The sequence below is a fragment of the Plectropomus leopardus genome, chromosome 16, assembly GCF_008729295.1.
Source record: "Plectropomus leopardus isolate mb chromosome 16, YSFRI_Pleo_2.0, whole genome shotgun sequence".
Classification (NCBI taxonomy): Eukaryota; Metazoa; Chordata; class Actinopteri; order Perciformes; family Serranidae; genus Plectropomus; species Plectropomus leopardus.
The window spans coordinates 12,564,234-12,583,150 of NC_056478.1; the positions used below are offsets into that span (position 1 = coordinate 12,564,234).

General features: G+C 38.3%; 1 protein-coding gene across 1 annotated transcript in view; it reads left to right on the plus strand.

Moving 5' to 3' along the window:
- The window catches only part of fig4a (FIG4 phosphoinositide 5-phosphatase a), a 68,315-nt gene that overhangs the window by 39,801 nt on the left and 9,597 nt on the right, over positions 1 to 18,917 (plus strand). The window contains exons 17-22 of the mRNA XM_042503358.1: positions 248 to 386; positions 2,403 to 2,461; positions 5,076 to 5,223; positions 5,527 to 5,610; positions 6,888 to 7,086; positions 17,199 to 17,287. Of these exons, the coding sequence (XP_042359292.1) occupies positions 248 to 386; positions 2,403 to 2,461; positions 5,076 to 5,223; positions 5,527 to 5,610; positions 6,888 to 7,086; positions 17,199 to 17,287 (718 nt within the window). The remainder of the gene's footprint in view (positions 1 to 247; positions 387 to 2,402; positions 2,462 to 5,075; positions 5,224 to 5,526; positions 5,611 to 6,887; positions 7,087 to 17,198; positions 17,288 to 18,917) is intronic.

Sequence of the window (18,917 nt, forward strand, 5' to 3'; positions counted from 1 at the left end):
GTAACAGTAAAAAATTGGGCAAAATAAAATGGTCCTCCTTCAGTTTTGGTTATTAGAAAATTGGTGTTAAATTTAATTCCAAATGACATTAAAAAGTATTTAAAAGTCAAAACTCAACCTTGCCTTAAGCTGCAGGACCCCTGAAACATAGAACATTAACTTCCTCATCTCATTTTAGTCTTATAATTTCACTATTGTAGATTTACCGTGTAGGTTTTATTTTTAAATTGTGTTCTTGCCCCTGCAGATGCTGACAGACAGGATGCCATCAACTTGTTTCTCCAGGTCTACCAGCCATCAGAGTCTAAGCCACACCTGTGGGAGCTGCCCACTGACTTCTACCTGCATCAGAGGAACACCATGGCCCTCCCCCAAGACAGACGCAGGTAAACACCCAGCTCCTTACTGTACATCCATGCACAAATCTAATTCACCTACTTACACGAAAACGCTTTGACCTGAATTTACAAGTGCAGTTACATGTTGCACGTGTTTAAAAAACTGTATAGACACACACACGCACACACGCACACACACACACACACACAGAGAGAGAGCGTTTTGTGTTAATTGAATAACTCAGTGGGAAATCACTCACAAAAGATTAGCACTGCTGTTTCTGAAAAGACCTTTATTTGAAAATGCTGGCTGTGCAAGTCTGCCTTGAATGGTGAAGCAGTTCATGTGGGTGTTTTGCTTTTGTGGTCATTTCAGTTGGTTGCTATCAAGCCTCCTTGTTACCTGGGTCACAGCTTTGGCCTCAAGTAGTAATAATGTGTGTGTATCACCCCTGAGGTTTGCTTCATGGCTTTCAACCAGCGCCCAATATGTTGCCCACATTACTGAGGCCACTGCATCTAACTACAGACAACACTTGAAAATAGATAATGAAAACAAAAGATCATCCACAATCGGGCAACACATTCACAAAATTAAAAAAACAAACAAAAAATAAAAACAAAAACAGAAGTACGCTGCAAATTTAGTCACATTTATAAATATTTTTTCTTCTTTTGTTTTTGTTTTATTCATTTGCATCGTGTTGAGCTCTCAGTAAGATAGGATTATTAATCTTTTTATTCAGTTGCTGACAAGAGCAAGTCCTATGTAAGTAGACACAGCACAAGCAAGTGAATCATCAAGTTGACAACACATAGGCAGTAGAAAAAAATGCTTCAAGAAGCCCACAACGTGTCTGAAACTGTTTCTGGGGGACACTAAAAAGTGATGCGCACAGCTGGGAAATGCCTGTTGATGCCAAGGTTTTTAGGTAATGAAATTATTGAATGCTGAAACAAGCCACAAAAAAAAAGTTCACTTCAGGTGCTTTTCCAACATGTGATGATTAGCCGACCTCTAATTACTAATTTTCAGTAACTTGCACAACACTGGTGGTCATGTTGATGTTTTCATACATCGTAGGGCTGGGTTTCAGCCTGAACACAGCAGCAGCGTGTGTATGTAGTCAGGTGGACTTTAACTGAGGTGTTTATGGGCCTTTTTGACAAAATGTAATGAAAAATATTTTGAAATAATGATTTGCATATATGGAAATCCTTTTGTAGAATATTTGATACATCAGGCTTTTATGATAATTAGTTGATCAACAAAAATATCTTTTTTTAGAAACAAACAGGTACATTTTGCATTGCAATTGGAACACTTCAAGGTTTTTGACATTTTTTTCCTCAAACAGGAACCGTGTTTTTTTGCCTACTGCAATGCACCAAAAAGGTGGTAAAACCTTAAGTTTCTGCTCTTATTCAGCTAAAGATGGACTTCACATTTCTCTCAATAGACAGTTTCAGAAAAGCCATCCACCCTCTGACTGCCCAAGGTTTGAAATTGTTAAAATTCATGAGGCTGCGATTATCCTAGAAGTCACAATAGGTAATCTTTTACAATGGGGTTAAGATTTCATACAACAGGGTTTTCAGGAAAGTGTTGTTAATGTGGACAACATGGAGGTCATAGTAAGTTGTGTATCAGCTTTGATATAAATGGCAATATAGGGTCAATGTTTTGTCACTTGGTCTGCCCAAACTCACGAATCTCTGACTTGGTTTATTTCATTGTAGGTTTTGACCCATTGTAGTTCTGTCCTTGTCATTTGTGTGCATGTGTGAAGGAGCATACAACTATACAAGCTGCACGCTGTCTATTGTCTTCATGCTTACGTAAAAGTAGACCCAGTTTATGGAGCCACAATGAGTCATGGTGGCTCTGCCATTATTTCAAGATATTAACATGGCTGGAACTGAAATGAATTCAGCAGCCACACACTGTGCTTTTCTCTCAAACTCACCTAAGTAACACATCACTAACTAAATCATTTTCTGCGCTTTCACTGGAACTTTTTCTGGAAGGTTTTTAACACATTTGTGCATCTTGTCTGTCTGCAGCTACACACTGTGGTGGTCAGCAGGAATCTTGTCCTACCTTCCGGTGGCCTACGATGAAGGTATCTGTTCACTATATGATATCTGCAATGATTTCTGCAACATCCATAATATGTAACTATAGAAAGAGAATGAATAGAGAGGAAAGTTTATCTGTTTGGTTTGGTCATATGAATAGTTCTAGAAAGAAGAAGAAAATGGTTATTATTGGTAGTTTTTATGGTGAGAACACCCGTCAGTCAGGCTGCACTAGTTTGAGATCTCTGTTTTGGCCTACCATACACATAAAAGATGTAAAAAACTTTACAGACAACCCGTAAATGTAACAATTTTAAACTATTGTTATTACAACATTTATAAACTGTAAAATTTACACTTGTGGAAGACAAAAATAAAATTTCTGCAATTCCATAACCAGTCACGTTATATGTAAAAACCCTCAAACTAAATTAATAATTGAAAATCTACATTAGAAAATCATAATTATTTTTGTCTTTCACACAACTGTTGTTGGCAGGTAAAGCAACTTTTTCCAGTGCCCTAATATTGCCCTATAGATATACAAAAAACATTTTGTTATTCATATTTTAGAGTGAACATCAATAAGAAAGTTCAAATGTAAGACTCAGATGTTTTACAATCCATTGTAAAATCCATGTGTACACTACATATTTATCTTTTTCTGTAATTACAGTAATCTGTAAATTCTATAAAGAAATATCATTATTTCAACATATTCTAACTTAAAAATTAACTGTTTTGTTTTGTTTGGTGCTTTACAAAATGTTACTGTAAATTGGACACTGTTTAATTGTTTTTCTATTTACAGTTTTATGATGTCATTGTTTAACAGCAATTTCCTGTTAATTTTACGGACATTTTTTACAGTGTAAACACTAAGCTGGTGTTTCCTTTGTCTGTGTCTGTTGTTGGTGCTCGTCGTGTAGCCTGGGCGTATAATCACATTCTTCATCAACTGTGCCTCCTGGTGTATTACGAGCTCAAAGTCAAAAATTTAAATCTCATCCTACAGCCATCCTCAATTACTGTCTAGCAGCGATGGAGATGGTGCACAAAAGATACCTCACCAACATTTGGTCATTACTGCAAAATCTCACCTCAATGAGTTCACAATTTGCTGCATGTCGTTTTACACAGAAGTTAGCTGCTACGAAGGTCACAGTTACTTGAAATGTCAACATCACACACAGCGCTAATCATCCTGCTGTGCTGATTTGAATAGGAATATCTGTCATACTTTTTGTTCTGTTTTTATGTAGACAATCTTGATGAACAGATATCTGATTATGCATACATCTTTGGGTAACAGGACAAAATTTTGGTATCGAAAGCATTCTCGTTGGTGTTTGGTCGATACTATTCAGACTACAATCACTTTTGAAGGGAAGGTAAACAGTCCATCAGGAGAAGGTGAACACACTGGACAAATGCAATCTCAGAATCTATTGACAGTAGTCTGACTGTGATTAAGGATTTATGTTACCTTTTTTTCTCTCTTAAAAAAAAAAAATCTGCATTTGCAGATATCTGTTCATGAAGATAGCAGAAATGACTGGCACACTTAAGAGGAAGTCCTGGCCCTGACATTTGCTGGCTACAGCAGATCTCCAACAGAGACATATTGTTCTCAGACAGTAGCCAAAGTGCTTTGAAATTGAATCAATTGATTAATTTACTCAATTGATCTTCTGGATCAATTCGATCAATGCCTCGATCCATTTTAAGTTATTTTCGTTAATGTTTAAGATGGAGGTGAATTGGTAGCCATAAAACATTTTTTAAAAAAGCTTTGTTTGAATTTACTGTTGCCAACATTTTGAAGGGGAAAAGAATTGGGAAAATTCTTAAAACAGCTGGATACTGTAGTTTTTTATCAAATAGGAGCAAATAGTGTGTTTGCTGGTGACTTTTTTTTCATCTGCAGGTTTGGTGTTCGAGGGAGTATTTATGGTAGATAAACAGAGCCTGTGTCCACATAATGTTTTTCTTTCGCAGAAAAGAAATGGCAGGGTGCTTTTTTTAATGACGTGATACGCGTGGGTTTGGTGTTTATGACAGCGATTTCTCGACATTAACATTATGTAGTACACTAACCCGATGCCACATTAATACTTAACAAGAGGTAATGGTGTTTAAAGAAAAACACTCGCCAACAACATCCAGTGTTGGCTGGCAGATCTGCTCCCACAGATGGGCTTTTCTCTCTCTTTTATGACAGGAGCCTAACTAAAGAAGCTGGAGTAACATCACTAGTGCCTTACTGAAATGTTAAGAAATTTTCAAGTAGAGGCGCCGGGAGCGGCAGCACAAAAACGCAGAGTGAGCTGAAAAAAGAAGCTGGACGTGGCACTTTTTTTCAAGGCTGCTGTATGTAGCCCCATGCACCCGCTCCATTTAGGGGAAAAAAAAAGTTAAGTTGACACAAGCCTTTAAAAATGTGTCTCTAATAGTCTTTATACAATGACAGAGCACTACGGCACAGAGCAAAAAGATATATCAGGCTTAGCTACACAGGTGATACTTTAGTTGGTTACATTCAGTATTTATTACTTTTGGTCTTTTTCATGGGACATGATGATAAAATACCAGACTTAATTAATGTCTTGTAAACATTTTTTTATATGTATTTGCTTGTGTGCTCCTGTGTGGATGCAGTCCCCTGTGAGGAAACCATGAGGAAGGTCAAAGTGAAGAGAGTGAACCGCTTTGAAGAAAGTATTGACATCTACACAGAATTCTTCAAACCTTATGAGCTCACCTCATTTGATGACACTTTCTGCATCGCCATGACCAATTCTGCAAGGTGAATACACACACACACACACACACACACAATTACAAAACTCTTTAAACAATTAAAGATTTTATTGAGACGTAAAAATCCCAAAATGGATCGTAATCGGCAAGCAGAGATGTTGACAAAAACAAAAGGGAAAGTTATTGCTAGAAATTGGTAAAATGTTTGTCGACATTGCCAAGTCATCCCAGATTTGGTTGGTGGGAAACACCTCTGATAATAGCGAACCAAGCATTCATTAGCTGTAATCATTATGTTACTGCAGGATGTCAGATAATGAGTTTTTCTTTGTCATTTGTGTTCATAAAGGGAATTTATGCCCAAGACTGTAGGAGTGGATCCCAGCCCGTTCACAGTTCGGAAGCCAGAGGAAACAGGAAAGTCAGTGCTGGGGTGAGTTTATCTTAGGCAGTGTATCTGACTGCACTGTGATGTTTTGGTTGGTGTTTTTTTAATTTAATTTTTTAGTGTAATAAAACCCATGTCACTGTGCCCTCAGACATGTGGCTTTATTTTACACTGTGTCCTCAGGTTACCAAAAACAAGGCTCTGTCCTTTTCCCTATCTTTGTGTAGAACACACAGTGTTGAATGCACCTGTGATTAACTCTGTGTGTGTGCGCAAGCATATATTTTTAAAATAATCACCCCTGCAGACACATATGAAAGAATAACTCCTTGATTAGAAACCTCATGTGCTGATGACTCATAATTGTCTCCATATTACGGCATCACAGCTTGAACACTACTGCTCTACACCTGACCAAACTAATGTTCCATACCGCTTCATTGTTTTCCTGCAATGCTTTTTCTTCATTATTTGGATCCACATTAACTTCTACAAAGTGGTTGCTTGTCTTGCTGGAGTCATCATCAAGATGATAACAATAAAAGCATACAGCAATTTAAAATCACACAGTATAGACAAAACATAAAAAGGCAAAACAAGCCAAATATAAAATCAGAAAATAAGTGAAATCACTCTTTTTGAAAGACAGAACAAAGTTTGGTCATCCACATACAAAACTACATTTCCATTTTTTACATTTGGTTAATCAATTACAAAAATGTATATTTAAAGTGGACCCTCTCATTTTCTCCCCGCGTCCCATCTTTAACTCAATGTATACCAGCTAGCTTGAATTATGTTTTAATAGATTTGTTTGAAAAAGAGAAAAATAATTATATGACTGTGATTTAACATGGAGGGCCATGAATCCCCAAATTTGATACCTATTCTAGGCCCCACTGTTACTTTTAAATTGGACTGCTTATTTACATTGTATATACATTGTGAATGGTCATGAAAAATTGGTTCCCAGTCCTTGAAAAGTAATTGAAAAGTTTTGAAATTTTGTGCATTAAGATATGTGTGGTTGACTGTGAAGTTGAGTAATGAAGCTGGCTGTGAAGTTGAGCTGGTCTAAGCTCTCCCTTTTTCCCAATAACCAGAAAGTGTTTCAGGAATGAGTCAGTTTGTTGTGGAGGTACACAATGGTGAGCAATTTAAACACTCAGGTCCCGCTGATGACTACATTTTACATGATACACAGTCTCAGAACATACAGTTGCAGATATTCCTCAAAATTATACAAGACAGCTAATTGTTTACCAACTCACTGTGCATGTGTGTGTTTGTGCATGTGTTTGTCTTTGTGGCTGTTTCTGCAGCAACAAGAGCAGTAAAGAGGAGACACTGCTGCAGAGGAAGACTGCCGCCAGTGCACCTCCTCCCCCGAGTGAAGAGGCCATCAGCAGCACATCAGAGGACGACTCAGAGGACGACCGCGATGACGATGGATCTGTGTCCCAGCGCTCCACCCCGATCAAACTGCTAACGGAGTCTGGCGAGAGCACTCGCACACAGGAGGTACGGAAACACAAAGCATCTAATGACATCTGTCTAGAGATAGATTTATATGTTCACACCGAGGAAACACATTCACACTGCAACAGTGATATATGGTTTGATCAGAATCCAAACACTTAACAGAGAAATTAAAAACATGAGTGAAAATAAATTTAAGCTGATATCACTTCTTGTGTAATACGGGGGAAACAAAGCAGCCTATCAAATGAGGTCCTCTAATGATTCGAGGATATGAAATCTCCTCTAAGGACCTTGGGGAAATGTCATCGCAGTTCAGGCTGTGTTTATACCACCTGCTTTATTTTGAGGCTCAAAAGCTTTTGGCATTCGTATTTGAGTTTGTCACCCTAATTGTATTTTCTCCTCTCCACTTTCCCCCTGAGTCCCCAAAAGAAATTAGTTCTGTTATTCTGTTTGCGTCAGACGGAAGAGTAGACATCAACTTAATCAGCCTCAGTGACGGGGGTTTTCAGAACTGAGGGTCTAAACTGTGTAGGTTTGTATATGTTGAATTTGGGGAGACTAAGGAGGGGTGTGACATTTATGTTAGTATTCCCCTCTTTTTATGCCTCCACACCAGCAAAAGCTGAGGCCAGAGACATTATGTTTTCGGGTTGTCCATCTGTCTGTTTTGTATATTCTTGTGAACGTGATGTCTGTCTCAACAACACCTCGAGGACATGTTTCCAGATTTTGAGAAAATATTTACTTGGCCTCAGTGATGAGCTGATTAGAGTTCAGTGGTGATAGGTCAAAGGTCAAGGCCACTCTGACCTCATCAGTCTCATTCTTGTGAAAGCGATATCTTAAGAACACCTTGAGGGAATTTCTTCAACTTTGGCACAAATGTTTGAGTAGACTCAATAATGAACTGATTAATTTTAGTTGTTAAGATGACGGTCACAATGACCTTGCATTTGTCTCATTCTTCGGAATGCGATATCTTAAGAACACCGTGAGGGATTTACTTCAAATTTGACACAAACATTCACTTGGACTCAGTAATGAGCTGATTAGAATTTGGTGTCCAAAGGTCAAGGTCACGATGACTTTGCCTCTGTCTCATTTTAGTGAATTTAGTATCTAAACTTGGCCTGGAAGGACTTTCCTCAAATTTGGCACAAATGTCCACTTCTACTCAAGAATGACCTGATCAGAATCTGATGGTCAAAGGTCAAGGTCACAGTGACCACATACAACATGTTCTTGGCCACAACTCAAGAACCACCTTGAAACTGCGCTGATTGTATAGTTTTCACAGACATGGAAGTAAATTGTAAGTGCAACCTGACTGGTGTGTGGAGGCACACAGCCTTGTGCTGGTATAGCTGTTTGTTTTTTTAATCCTTCATATAAGTGACTCAATTCTCAACAAATTGACTACATACACATATCATGCAGAAAGCAACTTTGGATGCGTCCCTGTATAACTTACTTTAACTCACTTATAAGTCATTTTTAACCAGGTTTGTATGAAAATAATTTGAGTAGTACATGTAAACTCCAGGGCTGCTGCTCGATCTACCGATTTTACTTTGTCATTTTCATCAAGGAGGTTAAAAAGAGGAGGTCACAGTGTGAGATTGCGTCATGTCTTTGAGGTATAACACATGCACAGTAAAAAAAAGGGTCTGCATTTCCCAAAGGGCTCATTAGCTGGTGCACTATCATAAACCATGGGGTTGATTTTTTTTGTTTAACTGAGGCATCCGCAGTCGGCCTTGAGTCAGAATACATTCCATTCAAAAAATAATCATATATTGTTAGACGTATCACTTCTTTCCTTGTTCTTGTATTTGCTTGTGTTGCTGTCATGGAAAATGCAGCAGAGTGGTCCATTTTTCTCTGGTTTCCACCTCTAAGGCCCAGCTATCATTAAAAACTTTATGTAGGACATGTGCTTTGGGGCTTTGTCTGCTTTTAGGACATCAGGTGATGTGTGGTTACCTGTAGGTGTCTTTCCTGCCTTAACTTTTAGATGTCTCATTTAATCTCCTCTTTGGGTTTCTTGTTGATATAAAGATGTTACTCCTCTTTAACAGTTGTTCTTGATATTCCATCCTGGCCTAAATGGTACTTTGTTAATGATCTGTAACAGACTTTCTTGGTGTCATCAGTAATTTTGTTCAGTTCTTTTTTTTCTCCCTTCCACTATATTCATTCAGATTTTCTCATCCCAAGCCTTGAAACATTGAGATAAGCTGTGACAAGACTTTTTGTTTTCAATAGCTTACAGACTACTGGTACAATGAAAGACTGCCACATCTACTTTTATCCAGCCCCACAGTTTTAGACTAGTACTACTAGCTGCTGTGCTGACGATAACATAAAAAGCCTCATCAATTTTTTTTTCTTTTCTTTTCTTTTGGCCCGGTCTTGGGGCCAGCAGAACAAGCTGAGAACACAACATCCACGTGTTATAATTTTATGAAGTTTAAATGGCAAACAGCTGCCTATTAGCAATGGCTAATAATCAATCGCATTTGTATTGTCTTAAATATGTTCAGAAAACAGAACTCGCAAGTATAACTTCATCTTTGTGATGGTCAAGTTAGCTTGGTTTACTGATGTTGCTAATGCCTAGAACAAGGAAATTTCAATTGTCATTTTTAAGTTGCAGCTTCTTCACAAAATTAAGAAAATGGAGCCAAATTTCAAGTAAACTTAACAATTAGACATATAGTAAACATGAATTAAAATGATTATATTTACTTTTTCAACTCAATCGGTTTTCAAGATTATTTAAAGATAAACTTGTCAGATTTTACCTGGACCTGAAATGATCATTTTTCATGCAGCTTTGAAGTATTCTGCCTCCATCTATTTGGGTATCACTGTATTCCTTTCTTCTCGTAGACAAAGATATATATGAAATCTCATTGCTGTTATAGAGCACAGTATAGCTGTGGAAAAAAGCCCAGAGTGCGTCATCACTATATTAGTATCTATTTCAGGCCCCAGGTGGATTGGTCACACTTTGAACTGCCTTGTTGACCCAGATTCCATCCTAAAGCTGCAAGAATGAGCACACCAATCAGCTCAGATAGTAGGTCAGTGTGTCAGGGGGATGATTGAAATACGAGTAGCTCAGTATCTAAGAAATATCACAACTCATGAAGTCACTAGAGAGGTGTTGAGTGTTGATTGCAGCATGGGCTAGTGGTGGCTAATGAAAGACCCCAGTGCCTTCCATTATGATGGGCACTGTGCACGCCAGGTATTAGTCATGAAACACACACACACACACACACACACACACACACACACACACACACCATTAGGTGAATATGTACACATCCGTAGTTCGGCCACTGTTGATTAAAAAGTTAAAGGAATCAGATTTAGAGAGCTTTACTATCTTCTCCTGCTGCTCTTTGCTCTCATCTTTTCTTACTTCCACTACTATGTTTAAAAGCCATGACTGCTCCTCGGCTTGCAGATATGGTCAGCTTGTCGGTTTTTACAGATTTTGAGCATAAACTAATATTGTCACATAAAATGTAAAATAGAGACTTGACCAGGGCTGTATCTGAATCAGAATTCTGCCAGTCAAACTGGATTTGGCTATCCAATAGGAATATTTCACAATTTGTTTTGTTTTCCATACAAAGTTTTAAAGCTTAATGGGCTGACTGTGACAGCAGCATTCACATCATACAGTAAACAAGCTAAAGGCGCTAACGACAGATCGCAAATAAACTTTAATAATGCCAAGCTTTATTCATATAGTGCTTTTCTTACCAAGGTTACATGGTTTTAAAAAAAATAAAATAAAAACAAGGCACATAGGTTATGTTTCGGAAAACAGTTAAGGGTGCGTTTCACCATGTTACATACTTAACATAATGTTACATAAGTTGGGTTTAGAAAAGTTTTTTTTTTTCATTAGGCCTTTATTTAACCAGATTTGTTCCAATTTGTGCCTAAGTTTATTAGATCCATGGCTTGTAGTGTATCTTGCTCTTAACTTCTATGATTTGCTTAAACAAAGTCTTTCGGACGCTTTCAAGGTTCCACTGTGCAGGATTTAGGAGCATCTGTTTTCAGATATTGTATGTAATATTCAAAGCTAATTTTTCATTAGTTTATAATTACTTGAAAATAAGAACAAGTGTGTTTTTGTCACCTTAGAGTGAATCATATCTACATATGAAGCGGGTCCTCTTCATGTCTCGGCCACTGTAGTTCTCCTAAACACTTGGGACGCAGGAGAAGTTTCAGTTCTGGAACCTAGTTTTTCTTAGAGTGCACGTGTGTTTCCAAGACGGTAAATTTAATCCCTTACAAGGGGTAATTCAGTGGCCAGTACATTGTTTGAGGGCGTGCTCTCACAAGCCCCCTCAACTCACATATCCCAGTACTACTACCCTGCCTGCACTGTCTTTTTTTACGCTCCTGGATTGCAGCCATATTGCAACTATGGTTACAGGAATTATTTACTAACACCAGCAGGAGTGAGTTGACTCCTTCTGCCATTATATATTGGACCTAATTTCCATACATAATCACTGATTCAGTCTCTTCCAGAGATGAATTTGACATTTCCAAACGATGACTGTGTTTGTGGCAGCAGTTCCAAGCTCTTTGCTGGCTGGTGACTCAACAACCAAGCAGCCCTGTGAAAGGAGTTACGTTTCTTCCACTGTCAAAAATGTCCAAATGACTGGGGATTGTGGGTATTTCAGTTCTTTGTGGATAAGTTGGTGTCGAGTCTTTGCTTGGCACCCCCTGCTTTTCAAACACAATCCCCTCCAGCGCTCAAATAAAGGTACCTCATCTTCTGTAGTGATAAAGATGTCAGACATTGCTTCTCTGCCATCCTGTATCAGCAGGAGCAATTTAAAACTGTTAAATCTGACCTCTCTATGAGATGGCTGCATGGCTCTATGGACAGAAACGTCGATCTGTCAGTCTGGCTTTTATTCTGCCTCTTTGGGTCAGACTGAATTGTCCATGGTGCCCAGTGGATGAATCATCTTGGTATTCTGACAACTTAATCACTTATCCTCTGAAATTGTTTCTTTTACAGAAACTCATGTTTCCAACACTATTATGCCCATGAATTCACTGTCATTATTGTACTGTTGCATAAAAAGTTCTAATGTTGGAATAAAGTCACAAGGGTGCGCGTTCCTGTGATCTCCATCATTTGGTGCAAGGTGTTCATAAAACCTGGTCCAAGCTGTTGTACGTCAGTCTTTTTCTCATTTTTTCTTTCCGACAAAATCAAGCATGTTTAATATTATCGTAAGTCTTGGCTTATGCAAACAGCAAATTTAATGATGTGACAACTGTCACATATAGATTTTCAATTTCTGGAGCTGGATCGTTCATTAAGAGCATGGTTGAAATACACAGAGGCTACCATTCAGTTTGCACTCTGGGCACAGGTGGAGCAGCAGAACATCAGGCGAAAGTGAAACTTCTTTCTGCTGCTTCTAAAAGTTTGCATTCACATGCAGCAACTGCTCCTCTAACTCAGTGATCTGGTCTGATCAGTTCTGAATGGATCAACAAAGGGGCACACCCACATTTACAAGACAAAACAAAAAAAGAAAAAACGTAAGAATTAATTCTGTGGGAAACACTTCTGCATGTATCAACCAAAAGGTGGTATATGCAGCTGCCATCCACCTCGTGGATTGATTGTGCAGATGCTGCAAAATTAACTTTATCTTCATCAAGAAAAAACTGTGTCCACTTAATCTCTTTTTTGTTTTGTTTTTTCTAAACCAAATTTGCCTTTATATAATGGAGCAGAGAATCAAGAGAAATCTCAACAGGACAGTTTTTGATTTTCAGTTAGATCCAAAGACTTTCCCTCCCACTCCATCAGTCTCCTTCTCCTCCTGATTTATGATGTATTTTCTGTAGGTTTTCTATGTTCTGTCTTCTTGGGGCTTTGAGCAGAGTGCTGGTCATGAATATTTCGGTCTGGACAGCTAGCTCACGTGTTGGGCGCACACACACTCTTGTTCTCATGCGTCTCGTGTCGCTGCTTCCGAGCCTGTCCCTGAGAATGGATTGCCAGGGTGCCAGCACAAAACCAAACTGCTGAAATATTTAAACATCAGATCATTACTACGTTTGCCATGTAATTACACATGCTCATTTCATATTCCCCTCAGTATGGACGTACATGTGCCTGCATGAACATGGATAGATTTGCACAGTGTGTGGGTGTATATATAAGCAAGGATGTGTTTACACACCCGTCTGTGCTCTCATGCACCATATGAATGTGTTTATGCTGCAGTACGTGTCTGTTCCCATGTTCTTTATTTGTGCGAGCCTTTGTGTGTTTTTGTGATTTTTTTTTGTGTGTGTGTTTGTTTGTGGGTGTGTTCACAGCTGCTGTTTCTTGGCTATGGTCCTGGAACACCCTCATTCGTTCTCCCCTCCCTGCAGCTTGGATCAATACAAATACAGTGAAATTTGAATGCATTATGTTGAGCATATTGCTGTCAAAACAGTGAGAGAGAGAGCAATGGCAGGTTGACTGCTTTATGGATACTCCTGTGCCTGCTGTTACATAACAAGCTCCTGTTGGTCCTTATTAAAAAAGGGCAAATACACCTTTTTTTGTGGGAGGTTTTTTTAAGGCCATAGAGCAGGCGTCGGCAGTCTGCTGCTCTAAAGCCACATGCAGCTCCTGTGTCCCTCTCTAGATGCTCCCTATGCATTGTTCCACGGTCATGGCAAATCTAGAAATGGCACAGTCACCATTTCCAGGTCTTGAAAAGTCAGGGAATTTTGTTGTGTGTAATGAAATTGTAACCCTGAAATAACCCAGAGTTTCCACTGATCCTTAAGCCTCAAAAGGCACTTCATTCATTAATTTGGAAATTAAGTCTAAATTCTTATGAAAATGTCTTAAAAAATCTTTCAAAAGTCTTAAAAATGCTAAAACATGGGAAGTAGCATATAATGAATATTTTTGTCATCCATTTTACTATTAAATCTCAAAAACAATTGTTAATATCTTTTTTTAAAAATAATTCACCAACTGCCTTACACATGAATGTCATGCAGTTTAAGATAATGCAACCAGCAACACTGTATACATCCACCAGTAAAATAATTATAAAGATAATAAGTATGTTTTTAAAGTAAAACTAATTGATACTTTTATTATATGTAATGGGTCATTTTTGCATGTAGATGATGTTTTATTGTTGTTCATAAGCGGCCCAATGGCAGTTTTATTGTCATAGTCTACATCCAGAGAGCTAGACTAGTACAGAACCAGCATCCCTATATAGATATTTGGTCTATAAGTGGTTTCTCTAATGAGTTTCTATAAATTTTACAATATTTTATACCTTTGCCAATACGACAGAAATTTGGGGCCACAATTGGGAAAAAATACAAAATAAATTGAGAATTCACGAATAAAATTGTAATATTATGAGAAAAAAAACTTTTAAATAATTCTAATTTTATGAGAACAAATTCGTAATGTTACTAAAAGAAAGCCACAGTTTTACAAGAAAAAAGGTCATAATTTTATGAGAATAAAGTCTTAATTTTATGAGAATTAAGTAGTAATTACCAGGGACAGTGGTTGCCAGGGAGGCTGCCTTTGCTCTCACCTGTTTTATAGTTTGCTGACAGTATGTTTATTTCCGTAATATAATATCCTCTCTTTTAAAATTACATCTTTTTTCCTTCCTAAAATGACCACGTTATTCTTGTAATATTATGGCGTTATTTCCTTAATATAACAAGTTTATTCTCATAATATTACTACTTTTTTCTCAAAATATTATAATTTTATTCTTGTAATATTATGAAATTATAGATTATATATTATTATATATTATATTATTCTCAAAATCTGACTTTTTTTTTTCTTTAACCTGGCCCTAATCCTCCATCATGTCACAATATCAAATTACATAGACCATAATATATAAGGTTAAGGTATAAGGTTCAGACTTTGGGCAGGGGAGGCCCTCTGTGCGGAGTTTGCATGTTCTTCCCGTGTCTGCGTGGGTTCTCTGGCTTCTCTGGCTTTCTTCCACAGTCCAAAGACATTCATGTCAGGTTGATTGGTGATTCTAAATTGCACATAGGTGTGACTGAGTGTGAAAGGTTGTCTATTTATATGTGTCAGCCCCGTGATAGTCTGGCGACTTGTCCATGGTGTACCCCTCCTCTTGCCCAATGACAGCTGCGATAGACTCCAGACTCCCTGTGATCCTTACGAGGACAAGCGCTTACGGACAATGAATGAATGAATAACACATAAGCTCCGTTGTTATATGAATTATGCTTCTGTTTGTCAGAAGCATAATTCTCTTCTCTTTGCTCAGTTGTTATGAAACAGTCCCACGTCTGCCAAGAAAACACGGCACCATCCTTGTATTTTCGCCCCTCGAAACAAAACAGGATGGATTCGTACTATTCACATGAAACTCCCACCCAACCACCAGCATGTGAAAACAGATACTTAGATTAATCAGACCTTTTGCCTCTTCGAGTGTTTGGTTTGGCTGACTTAACGCTGCTGCTGCTGCTGGAGACGGTTTAATGCATGGTTCAACATGTTGTTTTTAGATCTCAGGTCTTTTTGTTGCACTGAGCTGTTATTTGATCATCAGCCTTGTGCTTAATAGGAAGTGTTATTAGATTACAATGGAACTTAAAGTCATTGCTGGTTTAATTGGGAATCTTGGTAAACCTTTATAGAGGGAAATGCTACAATAATTTTTTATCATTTGGGTTTAATGTTTGTTAATTACATGTTTTCCAAGGAATTAAAAAACTGTTAACATAAATCATAGCATGATTAAAAGTGTTCCTGGGAATATGTATTGTTTTTCTTTTTATTCCCTGTTCTCATAGCATTATGTAATGATGAATTATTCTTAGCAATAGTTTCATTTCATTTTGCCACAGCTGCAGGTGATTAAGTGGCATTCATTTCATTGGTTAATTGCATTTTGGAATTGAAGGTCTTATTTCATATATTGCGCAATAGTGTGTTTATAACCAGAGTGTAACCTCATGATCCATGGCCTTTGGTTATGCTTTCATTATATTCAGACTAGATTTTGCAACCATTTTTTTTGACATTTTATGCCTCAGCACCAGCAACAGCCATGCGTGGAGGCCATGTGTTTTGGGTTTTTCCTTCCATCTGTCCCATTCTTGTGAATGTGATGTCTCAGAAAAACCTTGAGAGGTCAAGGTCCTTGTGACCTTTCTCATTATCGTGAACAAAATATCTGAAGAAGGCCTTGAGGGTATTTCTTTGAATTTGGCACAAACATACACTGGGGCTTAAAGATTAACTGATTTTACTTTTGTGGTCAAAGATGTTTTTGGCCATAACTCAGGAATGAATTTGCTGAAAATGACAAAAATTCACATCAATGTCTAATAGGATATGATGATGAAGTGGTGACATTTTATATCCAGAAGCCTAAAGGTTAGCTTTACAGTGACATCATAATATTCTGCAAAAACCCTTACGGCCGTTATTCCGTTCAACTAAGGAACAGAAGGCAGGTTTTCCACACGGTAATTTATTTGTGGTAGGCCACTACAACTAAATCATTTGCCACCACAAATAGAAGAACTGTTATTTTGAGTGCTATTTATGTAATTATATTTTCAAACTTAATAATTTTCCAAGCACAGAAAGAGTTCTGATTAAACAGTCTTCTTGCATGAAGCCTTCGAGAATCAGCTTGGACCGGCCTGACCTTTTCAAACGGATCTCTTGTTTATTATAATCATTATGTCCCTAGAAACTTTGGACACTGTGAGCAAGACCCCCAGGAGGGCAGTTTGCCTGAACATGAAACCACCTCATCAGACACCAACAATCAAATTACATTCATAGTTGCCTAAATTACACTCGTTGGGCCGTCTTAAGTAGTGAATCAGTTGTAGAGAAGCAGCTGAACCTGATGACCTCGTCTGTTTGATTTTTTATTTTGAGCTGGAGCTTCTTGATATGCTGTTTAGAGGAGCCGGATGCTAACAAGCCACTTTATGACACGTGTTTTAAAGTTGCGGTAAAACTTTTGATAAAACCTGTTTGTGTTTTTCTGTCTCAGTCACGTGTACTGCAGCTCCTTACCTTTCCTTTCTCGCCTCCTCAGGAGATCCAGCAGCAGCAGTCGGTTAAGGAGCCCTATGGACTCCATTTGGCTGAGTTTCCTGATGAGAAAGACCTACACATTTATGAAAGGTGAAGGGTCACATGCATACATGCATCGTTTCACACCATTCACAACTGATACACTCATTTCAAAATGGTTGGCCACAGTGTATGGGGCTTCAACAATGTTTTTAGTTAGGACATTTAACTTCCTATTATCAATAATGTAGTAGTAATTGACTTGTAGGCAAGCAAGGCAGGTCGTTCACTTACCACAGAACACAGTTGTAAGGGATGAGAAAGGTACACTTAGTGGCCACTTTATGAGGTACACCTGTAAATCTAATGCAGCAGCTCAGCCATGAATTCTCCCTTTTCAAAGATAACAATGTTAAGTTCTGCTTGACACTGTCAGAAAGATATTACAAGAAGAACTTAAACTCCAAACTCACCATTCACATATCAATCACTCAGCTTGTTTTATTTTTCTTTTTCTTGAATTTGTGAAGAGAACTGTTCTTCTGCATGCCTCCATTGTGAACGAAGGATCCAAACAAGTCAAAACCTAATATGTGGTTGGAGGGCCGTGTAGCTCACCTGGTGGAGCAGGTCCCCAGTGTGCAGAGTCTGTGTCCTTCCTGCAATGCAATCCAAACTAACCCTTTAAAAACACTAAAGTCACCAATAACACAAACTAAGTGACTGAGGCTGCAGTAAGTAGATCAGCTGCTCACATGTTTAGTGAGGTAAAGTCAGTGGAGTCTGGCTCTAAAGAGAGGATAGATAAATTTTACTTTTAGTTCAGTTCCCTGTCAGAAAGGCTATCTTTTTGGGAAGCACTGAGCATACGACAGGATAAACAAGACTTGGATGATCCTGCATGAGTTGTGTGAGAGTTTGGAAATGCATTTTGATATTGTTTTTCTGTAGTTAGCTTTGGACCCCTGTCTTAATTTTTTTGTGAATTTTCTCCATTTTTGGATTCTTTGTTAAGAATGAAGGCATGCAAGAAAAATAAAGTTTTCCTTATGAATTCAGTGTGGCACAGGGTGAGTAATTGATTCAATCGATATCATTTTTTGAGGTTGTAGTTTGTAGTGCTGTTAAACAGAACTGCATTATATTAAGTGAGGTTTTCTTATGTCTCTGTGTCTGCGTCTCATACTTACCAACTCGAGCTGGCCTGTGTTTGTTTGTTTGGCCCTCAGCTCTCAGTATCCTGTATGTGTAGCATGTTACTTGGTGCCACGTTGCAGCAAACGGCAGCCTTGTTTTGTGACTGCCTCTGCGCATTTGACCAGTCCTGAGAGGGGAGCAAGCAGTCTGTGTCAACAGCTCCCTCAGGGTGATATCGGTCTTTTTGCTAAAGGGACATTGTCAACTCTGCCCTGCTGTGTGCATCATACTTATGACCTCACTGCTTTTTTTGTCCACCTTTCCCTTCCTTCGCCCCCAATTGTCATTTTGTGTTTGTCCTTTCCATTTCATTTTGTCCTTTCTCCCTGTTTGCTCCCTACCACATTGATGAGCAACAGTGATAGCCGTCGTCGGGCTCGGAAAATGAACACAACTGTCTGTTCTTTGGATGCGAACTGCACGTTTGATACAGAGTGATGCATTTGATGGAGCTTTAATAGCTTTTTCTTTGTCACACTCTGCTTTCCTAAACCCACTGAGGATAACTGGCCCAGAGTATTATTGCAGTAGGCAGTGTATGGTC